Source organism: Odocoileus virginianus, chromosome 7 (assembly GCF_023699985.2).
Source record: "Odocoileus virginianus isolate 20LAN1187 ecotype Illinois chromosome 7, Ovbor_1.2, whole genome shotgun sequence".
Classification (NCBI taxonomy): domain Eukaryota; kingdom Metazoa; phylum Chordata; class Mammalia; order Artiodactyla; family Cervidae; genus Odocoileus; species Odocoileus virginianus.
The window spans coordinates 10,233,549-10,258,566 of NC_069680.1; the positions used below are offsets into that span (position 1 = coordinate 10,233,549).

The window sequence follows — 25,018 nt, forward strand, 5'->3', positions numbered from 1 at the left end:
GGAGGGCTACAGTCCATGGGATTGCAAAGAGTTGGCCGCGACTGAGTGACTGAGCATGTATATCTCCAAGATCAAAACCCCTGGAATTTCTTAAGCAAGTTTCTTTCCTGACCCACTCTTCTCAAAACATGTGAATCAAAGTGCAGATCTATGAAGCTAGGAGATGGTAACTAGACTGTAACATGGACATCTCTGTCTAAAACTTAAAGTGCAGTGTTCTCACTGCTGTGTGATTACCTGTGCATTAGATTTCAATTTATGGTGCTAGTTATTGTATGATAATTAAATGTCAGTGGCTTATTAAAACATATTTATTGAAGTGTAACAACCATGCATTAGGCGCCTATTTTGTTAGGACTGTTAAACCTCATTAAGCGCCTGTTTTATAAGCTAGGAGTATCTCATTTTCATTCAGAAGAAAGAGGAAGCATTTAAGCTAAACACACTGGTTGAAAGTGATTCCATTTCTACTTTCCCTAACATATGCACCCTGATGGTTATTACTCTGTCTTCTGCACATGAGCTTTAAACATCTCAGAGCACCACCTGGGTAATTGTTTTCTCTGTATCACTGCATTCTCCTCTATTCTGACTTCAAGGCAAGAGAAATTTACAGAGGCAACCTGGCATTAGATAGATAATCTCCCGTCCAGGCTTCATGTTCCCTACATAATAAACTCTCTAGAATTCCAGCTTTCTTTTAAGGGGAAAATGGAGTCATATCTAATTTGGTTTCATTGTTACTTATAAACTTTCTTACATATAGGCTGTGATAAAGTGTCATTTTTTTTAGGACTTTCCTTGTGGCTCAGATGGTAAAGAATCCTCCTACAATGCAGGAGACCCAGGTTCGATCCCTGGATCAGGAAGATCCCCTGGAGAAAGGTATGGCAACCCACTCTAGTATTCTTGCCTAGAGCATCCCATGGACAGAGGAGCCTGGCGGGCTACAGTCTATAGAGTTGCACAGAGTTGGACATGATGAAAGTAACTGAGCACGCATGCAAAGGCTCATTTATCAAGCAAATAAATAAAATTTCATGAATATTTGCTGAACTCAGAACTTTTTGTAAGCCATGCATAAAACAAAAAAGGGAAGAAACACATAGAGAAGCTTTAGGATTTATGTGTGACTGAATAAATTCCCAGAACTGAAACAAGCTGGATAATTTTTAATACATTTAAATGCCAGTAACTTAACCAGGATACTTTCTTACCTGCCTCCAAGTGTTTCCCGCATCTGAAGAGACAAACATGCTGATGTCACTGTCTGACAACTCAGAACCTATATTACCTGGAGAGAGCACATCACCATTAGTGAAGAGAAGTTTCTGCAAAAGCTAACGACGGGCTGTGCTGGCAGTGGGCACTGCCTGAGGTGGATTTAGACTGCAAACACTCTATCTGAGCAGGGTTTTTCAGCATACTTGCTTCAGGGTCAGTGGCTTAGGTGCCTTTCAAAAATATTTTTAGCTTGCTCATTAAGTTCCAAGCACAGCTACCTGGCTTCTTAAAATAAATACAATTTACAGCAGTGAGCAGACCAGGCAAGCTGCTTACCTGAAGCCACTATGATGCTGGGGGCTGTGTCTCGGCTGGCGATGATCCCTGATGTGTAGGGATTCTCAGAGACCTTAAGGTGAAGGTGTAGGGAGCAATAGGGCTGAGAAGAGGAGAAATAGGATCATGAAAGCACACCATCTAGATGGTTGTTTAAAGCTCAGATTCAAAGCTCCTATCCATTCATTCAACCATCCCACACATCCGTCACCCATCCATGAACCCATCCATCCCTCCGCATTTCATTCCACAGATATCTGGTACTCACTAAGTATAAGACAGCTGCCAAACTGTTGAAGGAGAGAGCACTTTCACTTCAAGTCTAGTCTACTGATATAACTTCCATTTGGACATTCGACAAACATTTTATTACTTTATCTGTAAAGCACATGGTGTAGTTTTATGAAAGGCTTAACACTGACTATAGAGTTTGGTCTCTGCCACTAAGGAGTGTACAATTTAAGATCTTTCTATTGATTACCATAAAGAGACTATATTTTAACAGCCATGAGATAAGTACAGACAAAATATGAAATTCTAGGAGATAGGAGCCTATGTTTAACTTCAGTTGAGGGGAAATTTCAAGGAGAAAAGAGTCTGAGGCAAAGGTGGGTAGGATTTGAATTGCAGATGAGATGCTCAGAGGGATAAAGGACATTTCAGGTCTGAGTAATATCAGTAACAAAGAAAAGCAGCAGCAGAGTGGAGCTGTAATACAACAGGTAGTTGGGTAAGATCAATGAGGAGAAATGGGGTTTGAGATTGGACAGAAAGCGCAGCCAGGCTAGGGGGGCTCTGAAGAAGCCACTCGTCATCTCTTAGTCATATGAAGCCTTGGTCTCAGTTCTGTAGAAGAAGCTGTATGACATGTGGAACTGTCCTTACATCCACCAGACAACTGACATAGTGTCTGTGTAAGGGTATTATCAGATCCAGTGTAATTCAACATAAAAGTTCTTGTAGATGAAACACACAAGTGACAATTTAAATGAAAATTTAAGAGACTTGTTTGTGCATACAAAAGTTGATCGAGTTTTCAGATGAAGACATCAACAGTTTAAAAAACAAAACAAAACACAGGATAATAAATCTCACACAAATTTCATTTAAAATCGTTCTTGTACTGAATCATCAACGACAAGTTTGTGACTGAACCCACGTCGCTTTTCATCTCTCAGGAAGATTATTTTCTAATCTTATCGACTTGAGTTTTTGAAATCACCAATGTACCTCTGTTATTACTTTCATTCTGCTCTGTAAGTCTCAGCCAGCAGATATTCGGAGAGCGACAGAGATGCAGTGATTGCATTTAGATGGGATAGAGCAAATGGCAAGCTAAAAATGAAACTCAGAAATAAAAGCAGCCAAAGCACTGGTGAAATGACACAGTGGATCATGATCGGGTCTCTCCATCACTGCCAATACGGAGTAAACTCGCAAGGAATGATGACCACAATAAATGGTTGGCTTTGCATGAAAATTTCATGTACAACTTTCAAAAATGGAATTCTTACTCTGCAACGTTCCATAAGGGTAAAGAAGTCCACTCCTATAAGAAGATAGAGTCAGACCCGAAAACTTGGCTGCCTTTTGTCCAAGAGGAAGATTAGCAAGGGTACCGCATACTACAAAGGCCCCAGGGAAGTGCTGACCAACACTCAGGCAGATGCTGAGACAGGATAACCAGAGGTGTCAAACCATGTGTCCAGGAAAATGTTCCCGACAACTGCAACCTATCAGATCTTGCTTTCTCTGGTTTACCACAGCTAATTTTACCACGCACAATCCTGGATCACGTCATCGAGTATGCAGAGTTTTATCGCCCTAAGAGACACACTCGACAAATAAAGAGAAAACATCAAGCACTACTTTACATCTTCTACAAAACCTCACATAGAACCTAAAAAAGACAATCAATACACACTTGAAATATCGCAACACTTTCAAGTTAGGGCATGAAAGACCTTACTTTACTGTTCTACCCAGAACAATGCCAAAAGTACATGGGCTTAGGTATTGTTATAAACCACATTACCAGAGTAATGTGAGAATCTCCATGGCATTCAAAGAAGTGATTACTACTATACTTAGACACAGGGGCTGAGTGGATGGCCTTTTGTACCAACAGAGCAGGATAAACCTGGCCAAGAGAGCACCCAGGTGGCAATCTTAAGTCAGCCACCGGTCACACGCTTCATCACCCTGCAGTCTGGAAGACTGTGAAGCTAAGTTGCCACCTGACCCAAGGATTATTTATGAGAGGGCACTTGCCATTATGTAAGAAAGAAAGCATTTTCAATTGGGCATTTCAGCACTGCTCTGTTGCTATGGCTTTCGGAGGCCTGAGAAAAATTAATTTGGGAAGAAAGGACACCAGTTCATGCAGTAGCAGCAACATTACAAACGATCTTTTGCGTGTACTTTTTTTTCTCTCATTTGCACATTTGTAGTACTGGATTGCCCCCAACTGGTACAAGGGAAATATTCTATGTTGTTTTTTTTCTCTTTCTTCCATTTTTTTCAAGAAAGTTAGTCCACATTGCAGAAAAATGATGTTAAGTGATTAATCTTCACTTTTTAAACTTGAATGTTTACACTTGAACAGTTTGGGATATTTATTAAAGTGGGGTCACCAAAGATTGATAGAGAGGTTGTTATAATGTCTCTCAAACCACTGCAAGCTCCTGGAAAACATGAGACAAGGCATTCTGGTTCTTAGGCATATTTTGCCCAGGCAGGAGACACTGTCCATTTCTGCCTTCCTGCCTTCTTTTCTCCCATTAGGGAACATATACCGAGTATCTTTCCAGTTCAGTTCAGTGGCTCAGTCATGTCCAACAATTTGTGACCCCAGGGACTGCAGCATGGAGAAGACAATGGCACCCCACTCCAGTACTCTTGCCTGGGAAATCCCATGGACGGAGGAGCCTGGTAGGCTGCAGTCCATGGGGTCGTGAAGAGTCGGACACGACTGAGCGACTTCACTTTCACTTTCATGCACTTTCATGCACAGAAGGAAACGGCAACCCACTCCAGTGTTCTTGCCTGGAGAATCCCAGGGACAGGGGAGCCTGGTGGGCTGTCATCTGTGGGGTTGCACTGAGTCAGACATGACTGATGTGATTTAGCAGCAGTAGCAGGACTGTAGCATGAGTTATCTCTAATCTAGTATGAGTTAAAACACAGCTTATCCCAAAGACCTTTATCTATTTCCCTTCACTTTTCATATTAAAAATCTACAAAACTATACACTGAAATCACCATGATCTAGGAGCTGACCTACAAGAACGGAGGGACCAACCATGTGTTTGGAAGCTGCCTGTGGTTCTGACTCACACATAGGTATAGAGCATGGAGTATCACCAGCTGGTCAATACCAGGAACAACTAGGTCCTTAGCCTTCAATCTTTCTGGGGTCAAGCACAGATTTTGAAATTCTGATGCAAACTGAGAACTCTTTCCCAAGAAAAGTGCACAAAGGAAGCACACACAAAGGTTTGCATTCAAATCCAGGGAGTTCACATTCTCTCTCTTTTTTTTTTTCATTTATTTTTATTAGTTGGAGGCTAATTACTTTACAATATTGTAGTGGTTTTTGCCATACATTGACATGAATCAGCCATGGATTTACATGTATTCCCCATCCCGATCCCCCCTCCCACCTACCTCTCCACCCGATCCCTCTGGGTCTTCCTAGTGCACCAGCCCCGAGCTTGAAGTATACTGCAGACCTCTAGACCCCAATTACCTTCTTTTGGCCTTATTCTTGTATTTCTTATTTTAACCAATAAAATCCTTTGGCCACTGCAAGTGTTCAGTGGATGCCTGTTGAAGTCAATTGATCTATGAATGAACTGCTGTCTTCCTGGCACTGTGGGTGACCAGCAGAGAAGGGTTAAATGATCCAAGACATCCTACACACACAAGACACCCTACACACACAAGACATCCTACACACACACTTGTACAGTTTCTGATCCTGAGTTGCAGCGTGGGATCCATTGAAGTTTTTGTAAGGAGTCGGGGACAAAGAGGAGGGTGGCCCCCAGCCAGCTGGCTGGGTGTAGGGCATTCAGCACTGCTTAGATTCAGCAGAATATGGGAAGTGGCAGCCAGTGCGGAGGAGCAGGAAGCAGGGTCGAGTCTCCTGGGGCAGTTGCAGCTTAGCTCCAGTAGGAAGCTGCCAACTGAACCCATCGAGAAGGCACGGTTTCTCTCCATGAAACACTAGGCTGTCCCTCGGGGCCCAAGGATTTGTCACAGGCTCAGCTCGCATTTTGCCTCAAGGGAGCCCAATCCTGAGGTTCTGCAGTCATATGGACCATGACCTATAACACCCCATGTAAATGTACAATGTGGTCTTCAGGGGAAAGAAATCCCAGCTGAGCCCTCCAGGCAATCAGTCCAAAAGTCCTAAAAATACAGCCCAGATTACCCTGGATGTCTTATTTCTATATAATATATTTTACCAGGAACATTCCATTTGGGGCTGTAATTCTGAACTTGTTCCACATTTGCAACAACCCTGCTGGGAAAAAAAAAAAATCTCTATTCTAATCACTAGGCTGTGTTTCCAGTGACACTGTCACTTTCCAAGTATTCACAATCTAAAATCTCTTTTTATCTCCTCTCTGCTACCAGCTCCCAAACCTAAGGAAGTTTTTAACAGTCTGGGTCTCCTGAAGCTCAAAGATCTTTCTTACTCTGTGCCTTGGCAGAGCTGTATAATTTTTTTTGTTTGTTTGTTTCTTCTTCCTTTTTTCATTTTCTTCTCCTCATTCGACTGCCTGTTTCCTAAAGCTCAGATTTAAACTACATTAAATAATAGGATTAAAGAGGGAAGAAGGCCAAAAGACTCTTGAGTACCATATATCTATATCTCCTTCATTGATTTTTCCTCAGTCTCAGTGAACCTAGTGATTCTGTTAGCTGTGGGATCAACTGATGCACATGAACTTCAGAAGGTGGCTATTATAACAAATTTTTCAGTGTGACTATCAATGGCAAGGAAAGGCTTCCACTAAAGTCCAAATATGAAACCCAAACATCTGTCCATGGCATGTCTGCCTGAAACAAAGACAACACCCTCCACAACATAAGTGTTAAGCACCCACCATGTGTCAAGTATGGCTCTTGACCTAACTCTTTGGAGTGACCAAAAAGAGCACCATGGTTCCTATGCTTGTGGAGCTCACAGTGAGTGGGAGGAGATATACTAGCAAGTTAACAGATGCATGTGCTGATTTCAGAGTGAGAAAGATCCTGAGTAAAAAACACTGGACCAAGTGCAGTTTCAAAGGATGCCCAAGGAAGCTCCTGAGATGAAGGTTTGCAAACAAGGATCTGAATGCCAAGAAAAAGTCATACTGGAAGAAGGGCATTTTAAGAGAGATAATATAATGGCAGATACAGAGCCTAAAACATAAAAGGGTATGGTGAGCTAATGGAATGGAAAGGAGTGATCTCCTCCCTCACCATGGCCAGTGTGTAAGGAAAGAGAGAGTCCAGAGACCAGGCAGGAGAAATGGACAAGGGCCAGAACATGCAGAATCTTTCAGGCAACAGTCAAGTATCTGAATTTGATTCCATCTGAATTAGAAAGTCATTAGAAAGTTAAGTAAAGGAAGGACATGGTCTGAATTTTTAAAATTCAAGTTGACACCTTTATGTAAAATTTTAGGAAAGAACAGTCTAATCCCTCATGAAAGAAAGCAAATCAGAGGTTGTCTAGGGCCAAGGGTGTGGGTACTGACTGTGAAGAGGCACAGAGCAATTTTTTGGAGTGATTAAAATGCTGTATCTTGACTGTGGTAGCCATTACATGGGCCTATACATTTGTCAAGATTTATCACTAAACTCTTAAAATGCTTTTATGTATGCATATTTCAGTTCAATGAAGTTAGATTTAAGGGGGGGGGAAAGGTTGCATTGGCTGCTATGGTGAGATGAAGTTGCCATGTAGAGACATGAGGAGCAACTGTCACTATAGGGAAAGCAAGGAATGATGATGCTTGTATTAGGACGGTCTCTGGAGATGGGCATGTAAGCTGATACGGCATTTATAATTCGGAGGCACAGCAGTTAGACTTCCTCACTCTGGGCTGGGGGAGGAGCAAGGAATGTCTCACTAAGTGCTTTGTGTAAGAGGCATTTCTAATGGTCCATTTATGATGCCAGAGCACCCAGGAAAGCCTCTTTAGGTGATACAGTTGACTTTTTCTCATGGGCATTCAGTCATCAACATGCATGATGGGATGGAAGACAGCATTAAGGCACTGGGACATCTCCTGCATGTTTGGCTTCAACTTGGAACAGCTGAATGAGGGAGGTGGGCATGTTTTTAAAATGCTATTTGCCTTATAAATAGCCAGTGGGAATTTGCTATATGACTCAGAGAACTCAAACTGGTGCTCTGTAATAATCTAGAGGGGTGGGAATGGGCGGGAGGTGTGAGGAAAATTCAAGAGAGAGGACATCATGTACACCTATGGTTAATTCATGTGGATGTATGACAGGAATCAAACCAATGTTGCAAACAAATCATCAATCAATTAAAAATAAATATTTGCTTAAAATGCTATATGCCTTGCATAGAATAGGCATTCAATACATAACTGCTACATTCACTTACTCTGTAACTGGATTTGTGTACTGAATAACAGCTGGCTTTCTCCCCCCTGTAAGTTGCCACTAATAAGAATATAAGCTGAGTGGGAGGCGGAATTTCAGACTGCTTCCCCTGATACATGATGACAACTGTGATATCCTCTGCAGCTAATAAGGTCAAGCTGTGGCTGTGGCATCTTCTCCATTGGGAGGGTGACCTGCCTACAGCTGTAGAAGATGAACCTGCAAAGTGACTGCTCAGACTTCACGGGGCAGAAGGAAGCATGCTCTGTGTGCATGACATTAAACAAACCTGGGATTGTCTGGTGAGTGTGCATAATTGGTATATATCAAGCCCTGCTTACTAAAACTAGGAGGTCTCTCCTCTAGCTTTACAGACTGCTCTCTCCCTTTTATGAATTCAAATGAAATTTTGGATTTGTTTTCTAGAAATTAGCATTTAATGATATATTATTTTGCAATTAACCCCTGCCTCCCCTCCTTCATTCACTCAGTATCAAATTCATGTGTCAAGTACAGGGAAGGTATCATAAATACTAAGAAAACTAGGATGTGACCTTATAATCATTCACTCACTAATCTATTATCTCTCAAGTAGACAGAAAACTCCTTGAAGGCAAGACACATTTGTGATTCCTCTCTTGGACACCATAATCAAATACAAAAAGAATTTGATCTGACCTACTTGCTGCCCCAATGTTAGACAAGTTTTTAAAAGCCATATTTCAAAGTAGGGGTCAAAAAATGTGTTTTTAAGGATCAGATAATAAATACCTCATTGATGGACCACAGAGTTTCTGTCTTACTCAATTAAGCCACTGTAGGGCAAAAGCATCCATAGACAACATATAGGCGGATACGCATTACTACGTTCCAATAAAATTTTACTTAGAAAACAAGCAGTGGGCTAGATTGGCCCCACAGACCATAGTTTATCCATACCAGCTTTATATAATGGCATAAATGAATGGAATATATTATAAAGAGCACTGATTAAGGATTTAAATCAGTGGTCCTTACCTCTGTTTGAGGCATAAATTTCTCTGAAAATATGAATAAGCATGTCCACTGGGAAATACACTTACACAATTCTATATTCAGTCCATCAGCTTTACAGCTGAATTTATGTGTCATTAGCTCCTTAACAGGTTTTTCATGAGAAAGTAAGGGTATCTTTTCCCACTACAGATGGAAACTATCATACTCTCCCTTAAACTACAATATGTGGGCCTCATCAGAAATTGGACAGCAACTGAACATCCTTGGAAATAAGCAAGAAAATTACTTATGTTCTCTTATAGCTTTGGTCCATCACAAGCGGCAAAGCTGTGACTCTTTCCTACAACCACCTTCACACCCTTCCCCATCCGCTCCTGTTCATCAGTTGAGCAAGAAGCCCTGGGACCATACACATCTGGTTAATGACCTCCGTCTCCAGGCCTCACCACGTGGGGCATTTCAGCCCCATGTGAAGACTCACCAGCAAGCAGTGCACAGGGTCCCCCCGTAGGTCTGTGTCCGGAGCCTGCAGCAAACGCCAGTCTCTGCCTTTGTTGTATGTGATGAAAGTCTTGACCTGGTTGTCAGTCTTCTTGTTAGCCAAGAACATCCCCTTTATCCCTGCTACCTGGGAAAAATTGACATGGCTGAAAAATACATCAATTTGAGAAGAAATATAATTATTTTACTTAAAAAAGACAGCAGACCATCAAATTCAACTGTGAGCACTTGTCTTGGAGGAAAGAGAGTGAGGGTTGTGCTTACGTACGACTCCCTGGGCTGTGAGAGACAATGCATTAGCCCCATGTCCCCTATGGTGGGGGGGCCCAATGCAAGTTTGACAGTCTTCTTATCTCCTCTAAGGTAGGTTGACAGTAGCTTACAGTTGCCTAGAGATACACTCTGGTGCTGTTGGTTCCTTGCTTGGCAAATGATAAACAAATAGGAGGTACAATACTTTGGCCAACTGATACGAAGCACTGGCTCACTGGAAAAGACCCTGATGCTTGGAAAGATTGAAGGTAAAAGGAGAAGAGGGTGGCAAAGGATGAGATGGTTAGAAAGCATCACCAACTCAATGGACCTGAATTTGAGCAAACTCCAGGAGATAGTGGAGGACAGAGAAGCCTGGCGTGCTATAGTCCATGGGGTCGCCAAGAGTCAGACAAGACTTAGCGACTTAACAATGACAACTTTTATTTTATTTTAGGCAAGCGCTCATAGTCTTAAATACTTTATCTCATTTAATTATTGCAATAGTCCTTTTGGGTAAATATCACTCACTCTATTTCACAAATGAGAAAACTGAGGCTTATTCAGGTAAAGTGAGCTGCCCAGGATCACAACACCTAATGTCATATAGATGGTAAGTGGTAGACCGAGGATTTTAACTCAGAGCGCTGTGGTTTCACAGCCCTTGCTGTTAATGATGAAATCACTGCACTATTTACAGCCTTGGGCAATTAAAAGAGGTCAGTGCAAACTCTGGATCCAATGACTATCACTTTTTTTTTTTTCTGTAAAAGACCCATTAAACTACCAAAATACATTAAGCAAAAGAGAACAGCTTTTAAACATAAAGAAGTAGCGGTTTTCCTAAATGGTCAAACAATTCCTCCTCAATTTCTATAATACTATTAATCCTACCACAAACAGCCCTTATTGTTTATTTGACTCTGCAAACATGAGTACTTTTCCTCTTTTATATCTTAGGAAAGAGGCAACGATAAAGAAGCTGCCAAAACGGTGCAGGAACAAATCATTAATTGTCTGTCATATTTTTTGTGTGTTTTAGAATTAAACATATTTATTCATAAATGACTCTACTTTAAATTATAACATTCCAAGAAAACTTGGTAGTGAGAAGAGTCTGAAAAGTGTTGACAGGTGCATTCTAACAGTCTGCAAAGGTCATCTCATTTAATCCTCACAAAAGCCAAGGAGATATGGCCTCATCTGAGGATGAGGGAATAGAAACTTAGATTAAGTGGCTTTCTGGAGCACAGACAGAGGGTAAGTGAATAAGCCAGAAAGCATACCTGAACCCATTTAACTTAACTCAGGTCCTTTATATTATAATACGAAAAAATTTAAGCAGAAGGATGAAACCATGGTTATCAGTCCTTGCTATGTACAAAACACTAAACCCAGTCCTTTTTAGGTAAAACCTCCAATATTTGCTATAAACCTGCACAGCACCTATCATCCTGATTCTACAGATGAGGAAACTGAGGCATAAATAAAATCTAATTGCTGAGGATAACAAACACTTGGGGTTCACATCCAAATCTGTTAGACTTCTGACATTCTTTCAGAAAATACGGCTCTGACTTTGTCAATTCAAAGAGGTTGGGCTTCAATCAATAGAACACGCACATTTTGCCTTTGCTTTTGACACAGTCAAACCTCATTAGTTCGTACCTGCTGTTTTGTCATCTGGGATAATTTAGAGTTGAGCCAACTTTGTACTCTTCTGCAACAACAAGTTTGTTAAGCAAATAAATGGTATAAATGAGTTGCTGGTGGGAATACTTTGGACTACTTAGGAAAACAAGCTTCATTTGGGGCCTGTAACAGTAGCCAGAATACTTTTTTTACATACTGTGGATCCTCCACAAATGTGGAAGATGTAAATTTCCAGGAATACTCTACCTCTTAACAATGGTATGTTAATTGCAAACAACGTTTATTTATTCACTACACCGGCTCCATAAGGATTACACGCCAGGGAAGCCCATGTTGGCCTTGCATATGTTCGAGAGGCTGTTACACATTTAAATGACACTATACTGACAATTCTTTAAAGCTCTGATTTCATAAATCACAATTTTCCCACAGTGGTACCTGTCTTCCCTCCACAGCAGTACCAAACAAGGACAATGCAACACTCTAGAAGTTTATAGGACATAGAGAAGGAAAAAAAAACATCACCTATTCCAGTTTCCACTCCCACCTGCCCCGTTCCTCTTTTGGCCCAGGTGTCAGAGCAGGGCTACGCATGTTTAGAAGCTGGTGCGTTTGATTTGCAGAAGCGGGTGACTTTACTGGCCCCTGCTTGTCTGGCTTTATCAAATGCCCCTAGAGCTTTGAAATTCATCTCTGGCAACCTGGCCATCAGGTTTATCTTGAGGAGTAAAAATTTAGCCAAGCCAAGGGGATGTATCACAATAAGATAGAGCTGAAGAAGGTCTGCTTATTTTCCTCTTGTGGCCAAGGCACTTAATCTGGGAAAATCCCATTTGGAGGGTATTTTTATTTTATTTATTTATCTGTTTACTTAGGCCTCTTTGGCTTGGTCTGCAAAGATGGTCACCCTTGCCTGCTCTTAGGTTTTTGTGCCACTCATGGTTCCTTTCCCTGAGCCTGAGAAGCCCATCTGCCTGTCTCAGTGCATGCCTGTTATGAGGTCTCATTATGTTTCTAGAACTTCTACCCTCTTACTGTGGACTCTGGATACCAAGGAAGCAGTATTAGTACCCAAAATGTGGAATATGTGTGTACATGTGTGTATGTGTGTGCATACATGTGTACATGTATGCATATATGTATTAATGTGTGTGTGTTTATGTTTAAGGTCTAGGTTTCTGCTGAGGATGAGGGGACACATTTCCAGATAACTTCCTCTGCATCCACATCATGAACCCATTTGTGCACTGGGGTGGGCTGTGGTGGGATGACAGGGCAGGTTGTGGGGTGGAGGGTGGACTAGTATTCCCACTGGAAGCATGCCTTCACATAGACACAGAGGTCAGGAAGATACGCCTATGGAGATGGCACATCCCAGTGTTGGCAGTCTGTCTCCCTTCAGAGAAGAGCTGCTATTACCCCTTCTGCCTGTCTCAGTTCTGCACAAAGATGCCAAGTATATTGAGAAGCCACTTTTATGTCTTTGTCATATGTGGGAAATGATACCAAAGGTTTCAAAGTTGACTAGTAACTATTTCTTATTCTCTTTACATCCTACAAGCCAAAAATACCACGTTGATGAGATTTTTCAACATGAAGTGTCAGAGTTCAAACCTCAAGACAACACAAAGCACTGACCTCAGGATGACAGCCTCAAAGCCACCCTTACTTCTCTTCTCTTCCTTTCTTTCATCATGAAGGCTCCCCCATTCCCTGGGACAGCATCCCAATGCTGATCTCTCCCTACCCATCCTTCAAGACCCAGCTCAGGAAGTCTTTACCAGAAACCAGAACCTCTCTTTTAATACTGACTGTCCCCAACTCTTCTCCTCTGAAATGTGTCTGGTACTCAAACTTCTTACCACATGTGAATTCTTCCTAGCTTCTCCTGTCATCTCTCACATCATCATGTTTCACTCGGGTATAACTTCTGGATTAGCATTCAATCCACCATATTCTCTCATTGAAATTAATAATTGAAAGTCACTTTATACAAGAAGTGCTACTTTTGCTTTCAGTGAAATAGGTAGTAAGAATTCTGTATTAGAAGAGAGAACAAATTCATAGTGCCCCAAATTGATTAAATACTTAAGAAATGTCAGACATGACATGAAAGGCTTTTTGCAAGCAAGCGCACATCCATCTCTCCATGCAGTGTTAGTGGTAGACTCATTGCAGCTCATCCTACACATGCAAGAACCAAAGTCTGGATGGGGCCAATCACTCTAAGGTCATTCCCCCAAGAACCTTAGGAATGGATTCCACATCAGTGTGTCTAACTTGAGAACCCAAGAACCCAACCCTTCGGCAATACTAGTTCTTCAAACGTCTCTCTCATCCTGAGAGAAATGTATCCTGAGAGAAATGTCATATGTAGACATTACAGGAAATTGCTTTTTATTCATTCTTCAGTACATGTACTCAGTAGTTGTTCAATTAATATTTTTAATATCCATCATTTATGCATTCTAAGTACCAGGAAAATAGCACTTAGAATTTCTAAGGAAGTATACATTCACTCTGCAGGTTTGAGTGTCAGAATCTGCCAGGTACTGGGACTTAGATTTCTTTGGTGAGTTAAAGAAAGAACTTCAGATATCTCCTTTGTTTCTTAATAGTCATCCCTAGAAGGTGCTCTCCTACCCCAAATCTTTCATACATTCCACATGGTGGCCATGTTAGAAAGATTCCTGCACAGGAATTTTTGCTTATTTCTCTGATGCTGACTGGGAGCTGATTCCTCCCACCCTATCTCAGACTTTAATTATGAATCTGAAATGTCAAACTTAGAAGAGAATTTAAGAAATGAATCAATGACAATGGCGGGAAAGAGAACATATTGCCACCATGTCTTTGGAGACAGGATATTTTTTGTTCTAAAGAGAGGATCCCAGCCAGAGAGACACACACCCAGCAAGTGCCTTTGTCATCAGAGGACCCACTGCCAAAAAAGACTAAGTACTTTTTCCTTCCCTGTTGTCTTGGTCAGGCAGCACTCACCTACCTAGGGAGAGAATCACCTTAAATAATTAGAGGGCATATTCTGTCTTGCAATAACTATGTCCTAAATGGGAGAGGAATTTTCTTCCCTACCTCTTATGCTGGATTGTAAGAGGTAGTCTTTTCCCAAGAATCGAGGTGTAGCTACATCATCAGAGTTGTGGAGCTTTCTCTTTTAGAGAGAGGTGCTCATAACATACAGAAGACACTGGGTGTGTAACAACAGGCACCAGTCACCAATTATGTCTGTCATACCCCCCACCGTGCCTCACTCATGCATGCATACGTTCTGTGCATTCTGAATTTGTAGCCAGGTGGCTTCATTCTCAACACAACCCCTTCTGATTGACTGGGGTGAACTGTCATTGTCCATTAAACCAAAGGGCCCGTCATCATCATTAATTAATATCCCCTTCCCAGAGGAGGGAGGATATTGCCCAAAGCTGTCAGACTCTGTATCATCATCCACTCCAGATGGATACACTAGAAACCACATGTCTCAGACACACACATCACAGCTCTTTTGCTCCGGCCACCATCAGGCCTGCTGTCTTCTGTGACCTGCTCCACATGACGCCACTGGAGAATTTGTGTTCCTCAGGAATGACAGAATTTTAGGACACTTGTTTCTAGGATTCTCTTGCATGAACACATCCACCAGGCAAAATTGGGAGTTTCAGGATAACACAGGCTGAACGTGTTTAAACTGCAGGCTCAGGACTTAGTTGGTGAACAGGTCCAAAGCCATCATCTGCTGATTCTGTTTATGTTGGCTCTTCCCCAGACCATTTTCTTCTTCCTGTCTGATCTTTTCTGTAGGTAGGTATAGTCTAATATGATTTATGCTGCTCTCTAATGGGCTTCTATCTTATGGTTACTACTTGGCCACAATCAAATAGAAGCCTGAATGCTGATCTTTCTAGAAACACACAACAGTTTCCAGTTAAAAGACTGCACACTCTAGAATGCAGATCCTAATCCTGACACTTATTAGCTTTGTAATCTTATAAAAAATGATTGCATTTTCTCTGCCTCCATTTACTTATAAACAAGAGTGATGATTACAGTCCCTGTGTCATAAAGTTAATATATAGACTGAATGAGATAATTTAAAAGATTCTTTATAAAGTATCTAAATGGTATCTCAAATATTGCCTACTTACTGTGATCTTTCATCAACAAAAATCACTACCCAGCATTTTTGCTCTGAGGCCAGCTTTCCTGGCTCATATCCTGACTCTTCATGAATGGTGTCCAAGGCAATGGTCACCTCATATTGAGGGGAATTTCTGGTATTTCAATAACTAAACCATGTAAGATAGGGCCCCAACACTTTGCCCCCAACATTTCCCTATCTCAACACATACATACACATGGTTCTGGTATAGAGAGAACTGCATTGGTTGTAAGGTTCCAAGGAAAGAGTGAATAAAGTGATTATTTTTAATGAAAACTGTGCCGCCCTTTGCATTTCCCACACAGGCTCACCAACAATACGTATGCCTGATACACAGACTCATCATACAGTCATATTACACAGTTCACCTCTGCTAACATAATTTAAAGGGCACATGAGAACAGCAGGTGATCAGCATGTAGAAGCCAAGAATGCATGTCATCTTCCTCTGTCACCCCTCAAATGTGAGCAGACGTGCATTCTATATATTCTATCTCTGTCACCCCCACCTGGTATATTGCTCATCTCTTCTCCTTATTAATTCATTTATGGATTTTCTTACTTCTCATTTATCTCTAACCACTCATCATTCATTGCCATTCTACTGGGAAATTCATGCTGGATGGCTTTCAGCTTCCTGCTAGGCAGAACAATCAGATTTAAGGAACACTTGTGCCAGGCTCCGTGTCAGCCAATATTCTTTCTATCTAGGTAATCAGCCTATACGGCATTACTGTTCTGATCACATCAATTTCAGATCAAGTTGCTGCAAACTGCCAGGTTAATAAAACAAAGCCTCTTCTTCCCCTAGCCCCAGGATGCAGAACACCTTTACATAATGTAGTCCCACCACCGTTCAAAGTGAGGATAATAAGAGCCAGCAGCTTCCCTACAGACAGTCAACCAACCGAAAGGAGAGGTGCAAAGGGAAAACATAAAGGTTACCAAAAAATGGCTGGCCGTGGTCAGAGTCCCTCTGGTTCCTCTTCTCAGTCCCTGCCTGTTAGTAATTTTTGATTTCAGAAAACCATTCATGGAAACAGTTGCAAATAACAGGACATGACAAAGTCATTCTTGTTCAAATCTGTCATCGTTTCCATCATCAAGGGACTAATTAAAATGTTCTCCATTTTGGCAGAAAATAAAATTAACCAGAGAAACTATTCCACATGGATTTAAAAAGAGGGAGAAGGTCATCAGGAAGGAAAAACACCACCTGAAAATCAGAAAATGTTTTCAAGAGAGCAGGGACAGATCTGAGGCCAGAGAGCCCAACTGTCTGATTACTGTGGGACAGTTGAGTAGATTTCACACTCTCAAAGCAAGATATTTCCACTGTAAACACTGGATCAAAGCAAGAAAACGTGTGATATTTCAACAAAACACACATAAAGTTTAAATGTTTATATGACATTTACAAAAGAGGACTGAAATGTGGCAATTTACATTTGTTTATAAGAAAAGGTTCAGATGGTAAAGAATCTGCCTGCAATGCAGGAGACCCGGGTTCAATCCCTGGTTGGGAAGATCCCCACTCTTATCTGGGAAATCCCACGGACAGAGGAGCCTGGAGGACTATAGTCTATGGGGTCACACACTCTGAGAAGAGTCAAGACATGACTGAGCATGCATGCACGGCATAAGACAACTTTGGTGATAAAGGATGGCATGTGGCCTTGCTAACTGCAATACAGGAGGAAGTAGAGATCCTGGACAGTGGAAGTACATTGGGCATTTAAATAATATGGGTTGGTTTTAAGATTATAAGACTAGGACATTGTTTTCAGACTGAAACTCATTGGAATGTAATATTTATTATACTATCTATAATCTGTTGAGTATTGCTATATTTCAGGCACTGTTCACAGTACTTTAAGAAGATTAGCTTATTTCATCCTCAAAGAAATCCTATCAAGGAGATATTACCTTTATCCCCTTATTTTAAACAAGGAGACTAAGGTTCAAAAATTGTTGGATTTATCTCACGGAGATATATATGTGGCATGGCCAGGATTTACACCCAGCCTGCTTGACTCCAAAATTTACACCCTAAATCACAATTTTATCCAACATGAATTTGAAAGTAAATCACTAGAATATGTAAATGTTTTCCAGAATACATGTTCAGTTTGAGACTGAGATATATGATACTATATTTATCTGGAACATGGGCAGGAAATGAAGTGGAAGAAATTTGTGACTGCATAAAAAGTTTGCAGGGTATTTTCCTAAATATATACACACAAACTATGTCCTGCGTTAGTCTACTGTAATTTCCATTACAAATACTTGAGCTCAGAGTTGTGCTTACAGTTTGCTAACATGACTTTATACATACAGATAAGTTCAGATACTAGAATAAAATTCCCCCAAATACCTAAAGATGAAGGAATATATAGAGCATTAAAAGAATTCCAATGATAAGTTTAAGTTTCTTAAGTGAAATTGGTTTCTTTCTTTGACATAACTGGATATGAGTCCCTTTCTACTCATCACACAAACAACTTATATTCTTTGAGCTTATCCTCAACCAAATGGCAGTATTGTGACTAGACATATTTAAATCAGTTTTATAACTGTTTTTCAATAGCATATAAGTAGATGTTTGCACTTCCCAAATTCCAAATACATTTTGTAATGGTTCATTATAACCCACTATGAATCCTTCACAGCACAAGACTGGCAAATGGATAAAATCCATCCATTTTTTACCTGAATCTCCTTTAAACAGCCAGTAAAGTGTTGGTGTTTGTCATGAAAGCTAACTGAGCCAACACATGACTTTATTTTGAACCTGATCCTTCTGAGAAAAACGGGTCAGAGTTCCCTTAAGGAAATCTGGTAAACTCTGCTTTTTGGTTCCTCCTCAGCCCCCTTTAGGAAAAGAAAGACATAGGAATCTTTTTTTTTTTTTTAAACCTATAATGACACATCATTATCACCCAAAGTCCATAGTTCATACTTGGTACTGTACATTCAGTGGATTTTGACAATTGTATGATGACATATAGCCACTTACAGTATCATACAGAATAGTTTCACAACCTTGAAAATCTTCTGTGTTCTTCTTATTTATCCCTCTCTCCTCCCTAACTCCTGGTAACCACTGGCCTTTTTACTGTTTTTGTAGTTTTCATCTGATTTTAAAAAATAGCTTTACTGAGGTATAGGAATCTTATCTCATACATTGGACCCCTGAGAAGACGACAATGAGCCTGTAGAGGTTATGTAGTCAAGAAAGGTCTTCAAGTCCAAGTGAGTGTCTTCTTTTTTCCCCCCAATATTTAGCTACAATAATTTTCAATTTTTATTTTATATTGAAGCATAGTTGATTAACAATGTTGTGTTAATTTCACATGTACAGCAAAAAGATTCAGTTACACATTTATGAAGGATGGATCAGCAGTTTGGGATTGACAGGTACACACTGCTATATTTAAAATAGGTAACAAACAAGGATCTACTGCACAGCACAGAGAACTCTGCTCAATATTCTGCATGAATTACATAGGTAAAGCATTTGTCAAGGGAGTGTGTTCTGATGCAATGCAAAGACGTTCCCTTAGTTCTTTCTTTAGAGACCTAAGAGAGCACTGCTGGTCACTTTGCTCCACCCCTGACATCTATTAGTCCTTTAAGACTATTTTCAAACTTCATACTAGGCCCACTCTTATTCAAACCTTTTAATTACCTGACTGCTTCCCCAGACACTTTCCAAGTCCTCTGGACTTGGTCAACAAAGAATCTTTCCCAGAGATGTCTTGTGAATTATAAATTAACCAATATAAATGTTCTGCAATCCCCTCCCTCTCCCAAACAGACTGAGGCCACATGAGGGGCTAGTGATTAAAATGACTGAGGGAAGGGCCAACCCGTGGCATTTGACGGCCGGTCAAAGCACCGCAGTGGCTTAAGACACACAGGCCTTGTGACATACCTCATAGAGGTCAATCATGACGTTGCCTTCAGGCCCTCTGCTGCTCTGGACGTTCTCTAAGGCCAGGGTGAAGTAGACTCCACGTGTGTCTGAGATGTACAGGTTGTACGTGTCATTCTGGTTCCACTCCTGGACCGCTGCGAACACCTGGTTCTCATCGGTGCTGATGACATGCATGTCCTGAGGAAAGACACCGGGAAGGGGAGAGGAAGAACACTTTATACGTGCCCCTGGCATGTGTCCACAGAATGTGAAGATGATGAGGACCAGGGCAGGCATGTAGGTAGTGTGAGGGAGGATAGGGATTTTCCTTTTGTGTACCTGTGAAATAATAATTAGCTGAGCGTTAGTCACATATTTCCTTTGTCACTTACAAGGTAAGGTCATCAGAAAATAAGACAGAGAGATGCTTGGGAGCTCAGTTACAATTTAATTGCCTCATTAGATAAGTTGAAGGATAATTTCTCAAATATGTATGACTTTGGAGAAGCAGGCATCCTGATAAATGTGCAAAACACAGAGTACTTGCTCAGAAGGCACATACAGGACAGAACGAGGGACAGAGAGAAAACAGACAAGCTTGGCATCTCTCATTGTGGTCCATGGAGCAGCAGCTTGACCATCACCGGTAAGACCATTAGACACACAGAACCTCAGGCCTCACCTGTCAAATAGAAACCTGTATTTTAATAAGATCCATGGATGGATAATATATATATCCGAGTTTGAGAAACACTTTCCTAAGGCTCAGCAAGCCCTAGAAGTCCCAGAGGAAAAATGTTTACCTGAGACCCCAGAGTACTAACCTTCAGGTTAATGAGCATTCTAGGTCTTAGCTTATCTAAACCTGTACCCTGAGAAGTTCATCAGGAAACCTTAAATAAAGGAGGGAAAAAACACTCTGCATAATTGATGATGTTTTCAGACTCTGCTTGTCCTGGAAGATAGAAACAAGGCAGAGGTAATGAGAGGCAGTGAGCAGAATCCCCTGAGGTGGGGATTCTGAATCCTTTCTCCCCAACTTCTGACCCCAGAGGAGTAGGTGTTCAGGAGACTGACACAGACCAGTGCTTGCTGTCTCAGACCAAGGCCTGCCGTCTCCCTCAAGGATGCCAGCTCATTGCCCTCAGCAACCTTTCCCCCTTCATCCAAGGTGGTGCACATCGGTATCACTTTAAAAACCAAAAATCAAAATAAAACAAAAACAGAATTACATATAAGCCTAAAGGCAGAAGAACAGACTGAAAGATCCTTGGCCTTTGTGTAGCTCAGGGCTCAGATTCTCCAAGAGGAATTATCCATTTCCTTGAAAGGCTTCAGGAGATCTGTCAGTCTTGTTTGACAACAACTCCAATTCTACCTAACTTCTAAATTTCTCATTGCAACCTCTGCCCGTATTCTCTCAATCCGTCAGTCAGCAATTCAGCTTCAGGTCTGCTTTAGACACAGAGGAACGAGTCTCTCATTCCTCTTTCAAGTTGATCTTAGTGAACTCACGTGATTCTAAAAGGCAGACGTCCTTACTCAAAGGGTTTCGTGTTCCTGAGCCCTTCTCAGACCTTACTGCCACACTCTAGAGTCTGATTACAATTTTATAGAAACAATCCAGAGTCAGGAGCCCACCAATGAATCCTGCCCATGGATCCAAGGTGGCTGATAATGCAAAGTGAGGTTTGGTATAAAAGCTGTCCAATGTACGACTTTACTTATGTACATTTTATTTTTCTTATGTACATTTCTTCTGACAACGGTAGCGATATTTTTTGAAAAACATTCTCATACCTCTCAGACAAGTTTCCCTCTATGCTCCGTCTTTGCTACTTTCTCCCACCCTCAGCACCAGAAGTGATCTTGCAGGTCTAGCATTCAGGCAACACTGATTGGATTGGCAATGGACATTCCACCCAAGCAAACTCAGTAAGACATGATTCTAGAATGACTGTGAATTACTACAGAGAGAGAGAAATTATATTTTACTGTTAGTTTGCAAGCAATCAGAATAAAAAATAAAATCTAGATCTGTTTGAGACATATCTTGCAGGTAGAGGATAAGCCAATCCAGAAAAAAAAAAAAAAAGTAGATTCAAAAGGTAAAGAGAGAAGGTTCAAATTCTGTGACATCCTTGGAGTCTCTGAATGTGGATACCTAAGAAGTCTGGCCATGTGTGAACTTTTTAGAGAGGACAGTAAAGCAAAATGATTGAAAGATCGGTCTTTAAATAAAGCTAAGTTCAAATCCTAGCTCAGAAATTTAGCTGTGTGAACAGAACTTTGTGCTTCAGAATTTCTACCTGAAAACTAGAGATAATAGTATGTCCTTCATGGAGCTGAAAGGATTAAATCAGTTAGTAAGTATTAAGCATTTAACAAACAGTGCCCCGGAAACATACATGCTAGCTATTTTTAGTTACACAAACCCTAAATCTCCTTTGTTGATTAAGCCAGATTGATTTGGCCTTTCTGTTCATTGCAAATATTAGGGTATTGAAATATTATATTTATATATATTACATATACACTAACACACTTAATAAAGAAGTGGTTCATCCACATGTTGTTTTTTTTTCCCCTAATGGAAGCAATTAACTGTGGAAATTAGCCCAAGGGTCATTCATCCATGGAGGGCCAATGGTTCCCCATTTCCTACAAGACAAATATCAGCATCCTTACCCTAGCATTTAGAACCCTTAAACAAATACTCCCAATTCATGTTTCCTTTCTTGTCAGTGGGGTGGAGCATCATCCCGGAGTTCAAGCTAAAATATTTCAGCACTAACCCAAACATCACATAACTAATTCCCACCCCTGTGTCTTTGGAGTGAATCAGTGCCCTCATGAACCTCCAAGGTCCGGGCCACAAATAGACGATGCATTAAACAATCTTAGGGGCCAGAGTAAATCATCTATATTATCCCAGCCCACTTAAACTTGTCCTTGGTAGATGTGGAAGAGAAACCATGGATGCTTTTAAGTGTTTAAGCCATTCAGAGAACTATTCACAGAACTATGTATGGCAGAAACCAACAGGACATTGTAAAGCAATTATCCTTTAATTAAAAATCAATTAATTAAAAACCAACAGATTAGATGGTCATCACCAGATAAGGGCCAAAGACAGATCTCTTTCTCTAAATATAATCTAATTTTATTGAATAGACTGTTTAAAAATGACAGGTGCCATTGTCTTAAATATTTTAATTGAAACCTATGATATATTTAAACGCCATCTTTCCTTTTCTTGCCTACATCCACTTATATCAGGAAAACATGCTATTTCTCCCCAAATGGCACTTCATGTTGAAAACTCGTACTGAGACACAAAATTTTAGACAGAGAAGTGGACTCTGAGATCTTTTAGAGCATTTCCCAATGTCCATTCCATAAGACATCAATATTGTTTTTCTTTTTTAATGGATCCCTTTGTAAAATGTTTTGATGAATGCAAATTATACAGCTTTCTTGCTCACAGGACACCCTAGAACCTTTAAATACTGGTGAGCTTCTGTTAGTCTCCACACAAGGAGCATGGAATGGAGTTTGTTTCCTTTTTTAAACTTTCGATCATAAAACCAAATTTTCATGAAGCATCTCTAAAGGCATTTTATTGAGTAGCACATTTGAGAAAATATTATTGCGAATATAAGCTCTGTATTTAAAAAAATGTAAAAAAAGGAAGAAGAAGAAGAAGAAAAAAACCAGAGAAATTGATAAACCAGCCCAAGGTTCAGAGCAGGTGAGTGACAGATCTAGGTCTGGAATTAGGGTCTCTCGCTGTGAATGAAGCAGCCTTTTCATCACCCACACCCCAGTTCACATCGATCTTCTCCAACACAGACAACTAGATCCATACTAATAATAATATTACCTTGCTTTTATAGAGTATCTGTCCTCCAAAATGCTCAAAGCACTTTCATATGTATTGCCTCATTTATCTCACTTGAGTAGCTCAGAATGAGCTCCAAGCTTGGTAAGGGAGGAAAAGGGTCAACAACTCTCCCTTTCTGCTGGGCCTCCTGCTCTTAATAGTAACAGCAATGTTAAAATCTCCCCACCCTGCTTTCCGACCATCTTTGCCATTGTATTATTATTATTTTTTAATACAGCTCAGGTTAACCTCAGTCTTTTCAGAGCTGATGCAATGGAAGGGGATGACTAAAGAAAATTTGAGCATGGAAGCTCTGGCTTTTATCTCCGTTCTTTCAATGAGCATGGAGCTTTCCTCCTTTCTTGCTGCAGCAGGAAAAGGCTTGATAGCAGGTCATGAAACATATGCAGCTTTGCCATGGATCACCCCACCCAAGCTGAGGCTTCTCTTTGAAGGTGTAAGGGGATTGTAACGAGGCATCTCTTTGCCTTAAATAATAAACACCTACTTGGACCAAATAATACATTCATTAGCTGTAGTGGCTCTGATTTTTCTGGGAAAAAGCTAAATTAATCACCGCATTCTATCCTCAGACCTCAGATGAGGCTGAGTAATGGAAAACGCTCATCTGAGACAGTGGCGTGGGGTGGGGGGGTACAGATAGCCGGTTCAGGCTCAAAGTAAAACTTCTCTTTCCAGATTGGCACGATACCACTGGGAGTGATCATCCACAGTGATTGGTGTGATGGCTATGAAAAAGCAATGCAAAGTATGCTTTTCCTAACACTCCAGTCAAAGGACCAAAGTGATTTCTTTGATTTTAAACTACCATTTCTGAGACAACTTAGATCAATGGGACTTTTTCTTTGGACGCTACTCAGTGTATAAAAATCTGGGGGGGAGGCGGTGCTGCTCCCTTTTAGTTATAGAATCTATTAATTTATTTTGAGAGTAGAAGGGTATAACACAAGGAATGCTGCTCTGGGAGTCCAGAGACATATTTTAGCCTTGATTCTGCAGTAAGTAGCATTTAGTTTAGCTGAAACTTATTCCACTCACAAAATATCTTCCCAAGAGGAAGTAAGCATGAGATGAGTGACTCAGATATGCTGTTTCCTGATTTGGTCCCAATTCCCACATGCCTTTTGAACAGAAGCATCTCACTGCATTGAGTGTATTCTTGTTTTTAAAGGTGTAAATCTTGCAAGCCAACTACTTCATTTGTTGGTCAATCAAAGTCAGAAACTTATTTCAGTGCTCAGGGGAAACAAAACAAAACAAATACAACCACCAGCTCTGTTGAACTTACCAAGAAAACATGCTCATCTCCCTCATGGAGCTCCCTAAAAGATTACCAAGGGCAATTTTAACAACACTAAATGTTTCTTTTACTGACTTTACCCAATTCTCATTTAAGGCACAGCTCCAATGTTGTGTTTGTCTTTGT

At 40.7% G+C, this 25,018-nt stretch overlaps 1 protein-coding gene across 5 annotated transcripts in view; it reads right to left on the reverse strand.

Moving 5' to 3' along the window:
• The window catches only part of SORCS1 (sortilin related VPS10 domain containing receptor 1), a 575,199-nt gene that overhangs the window by 110,480 nt on the left and 439,701 nt on the right, over positions 1–25,018 (reverse strand). For all 5 annotated transcript variants that reach the window (XM_070470144.1, XM_020883904.2, XM_020883901.2 and 2 more), the window contains exons 9-12: positions 19,707–19,886; positions 9,668–9,814; positions 1,561–1,663; positions 1,218–1,294 (exon numbers count right to left, since the gene is read on the reverse strand). In XM_070470144.1, the coding sequence (XP_070326245.1) occupies positions 1,218–1,294; positions 1,561–1,663; positions 9,668–9,814; positions 19,707–19,886 (507 nt within the window). The remainder of the gene's footprint in view (positions 1–1,217; positions 1,295–1,560; positions 1,664–9,667; positions 9,815–19,706; positions 19,887–25,018) is intronic.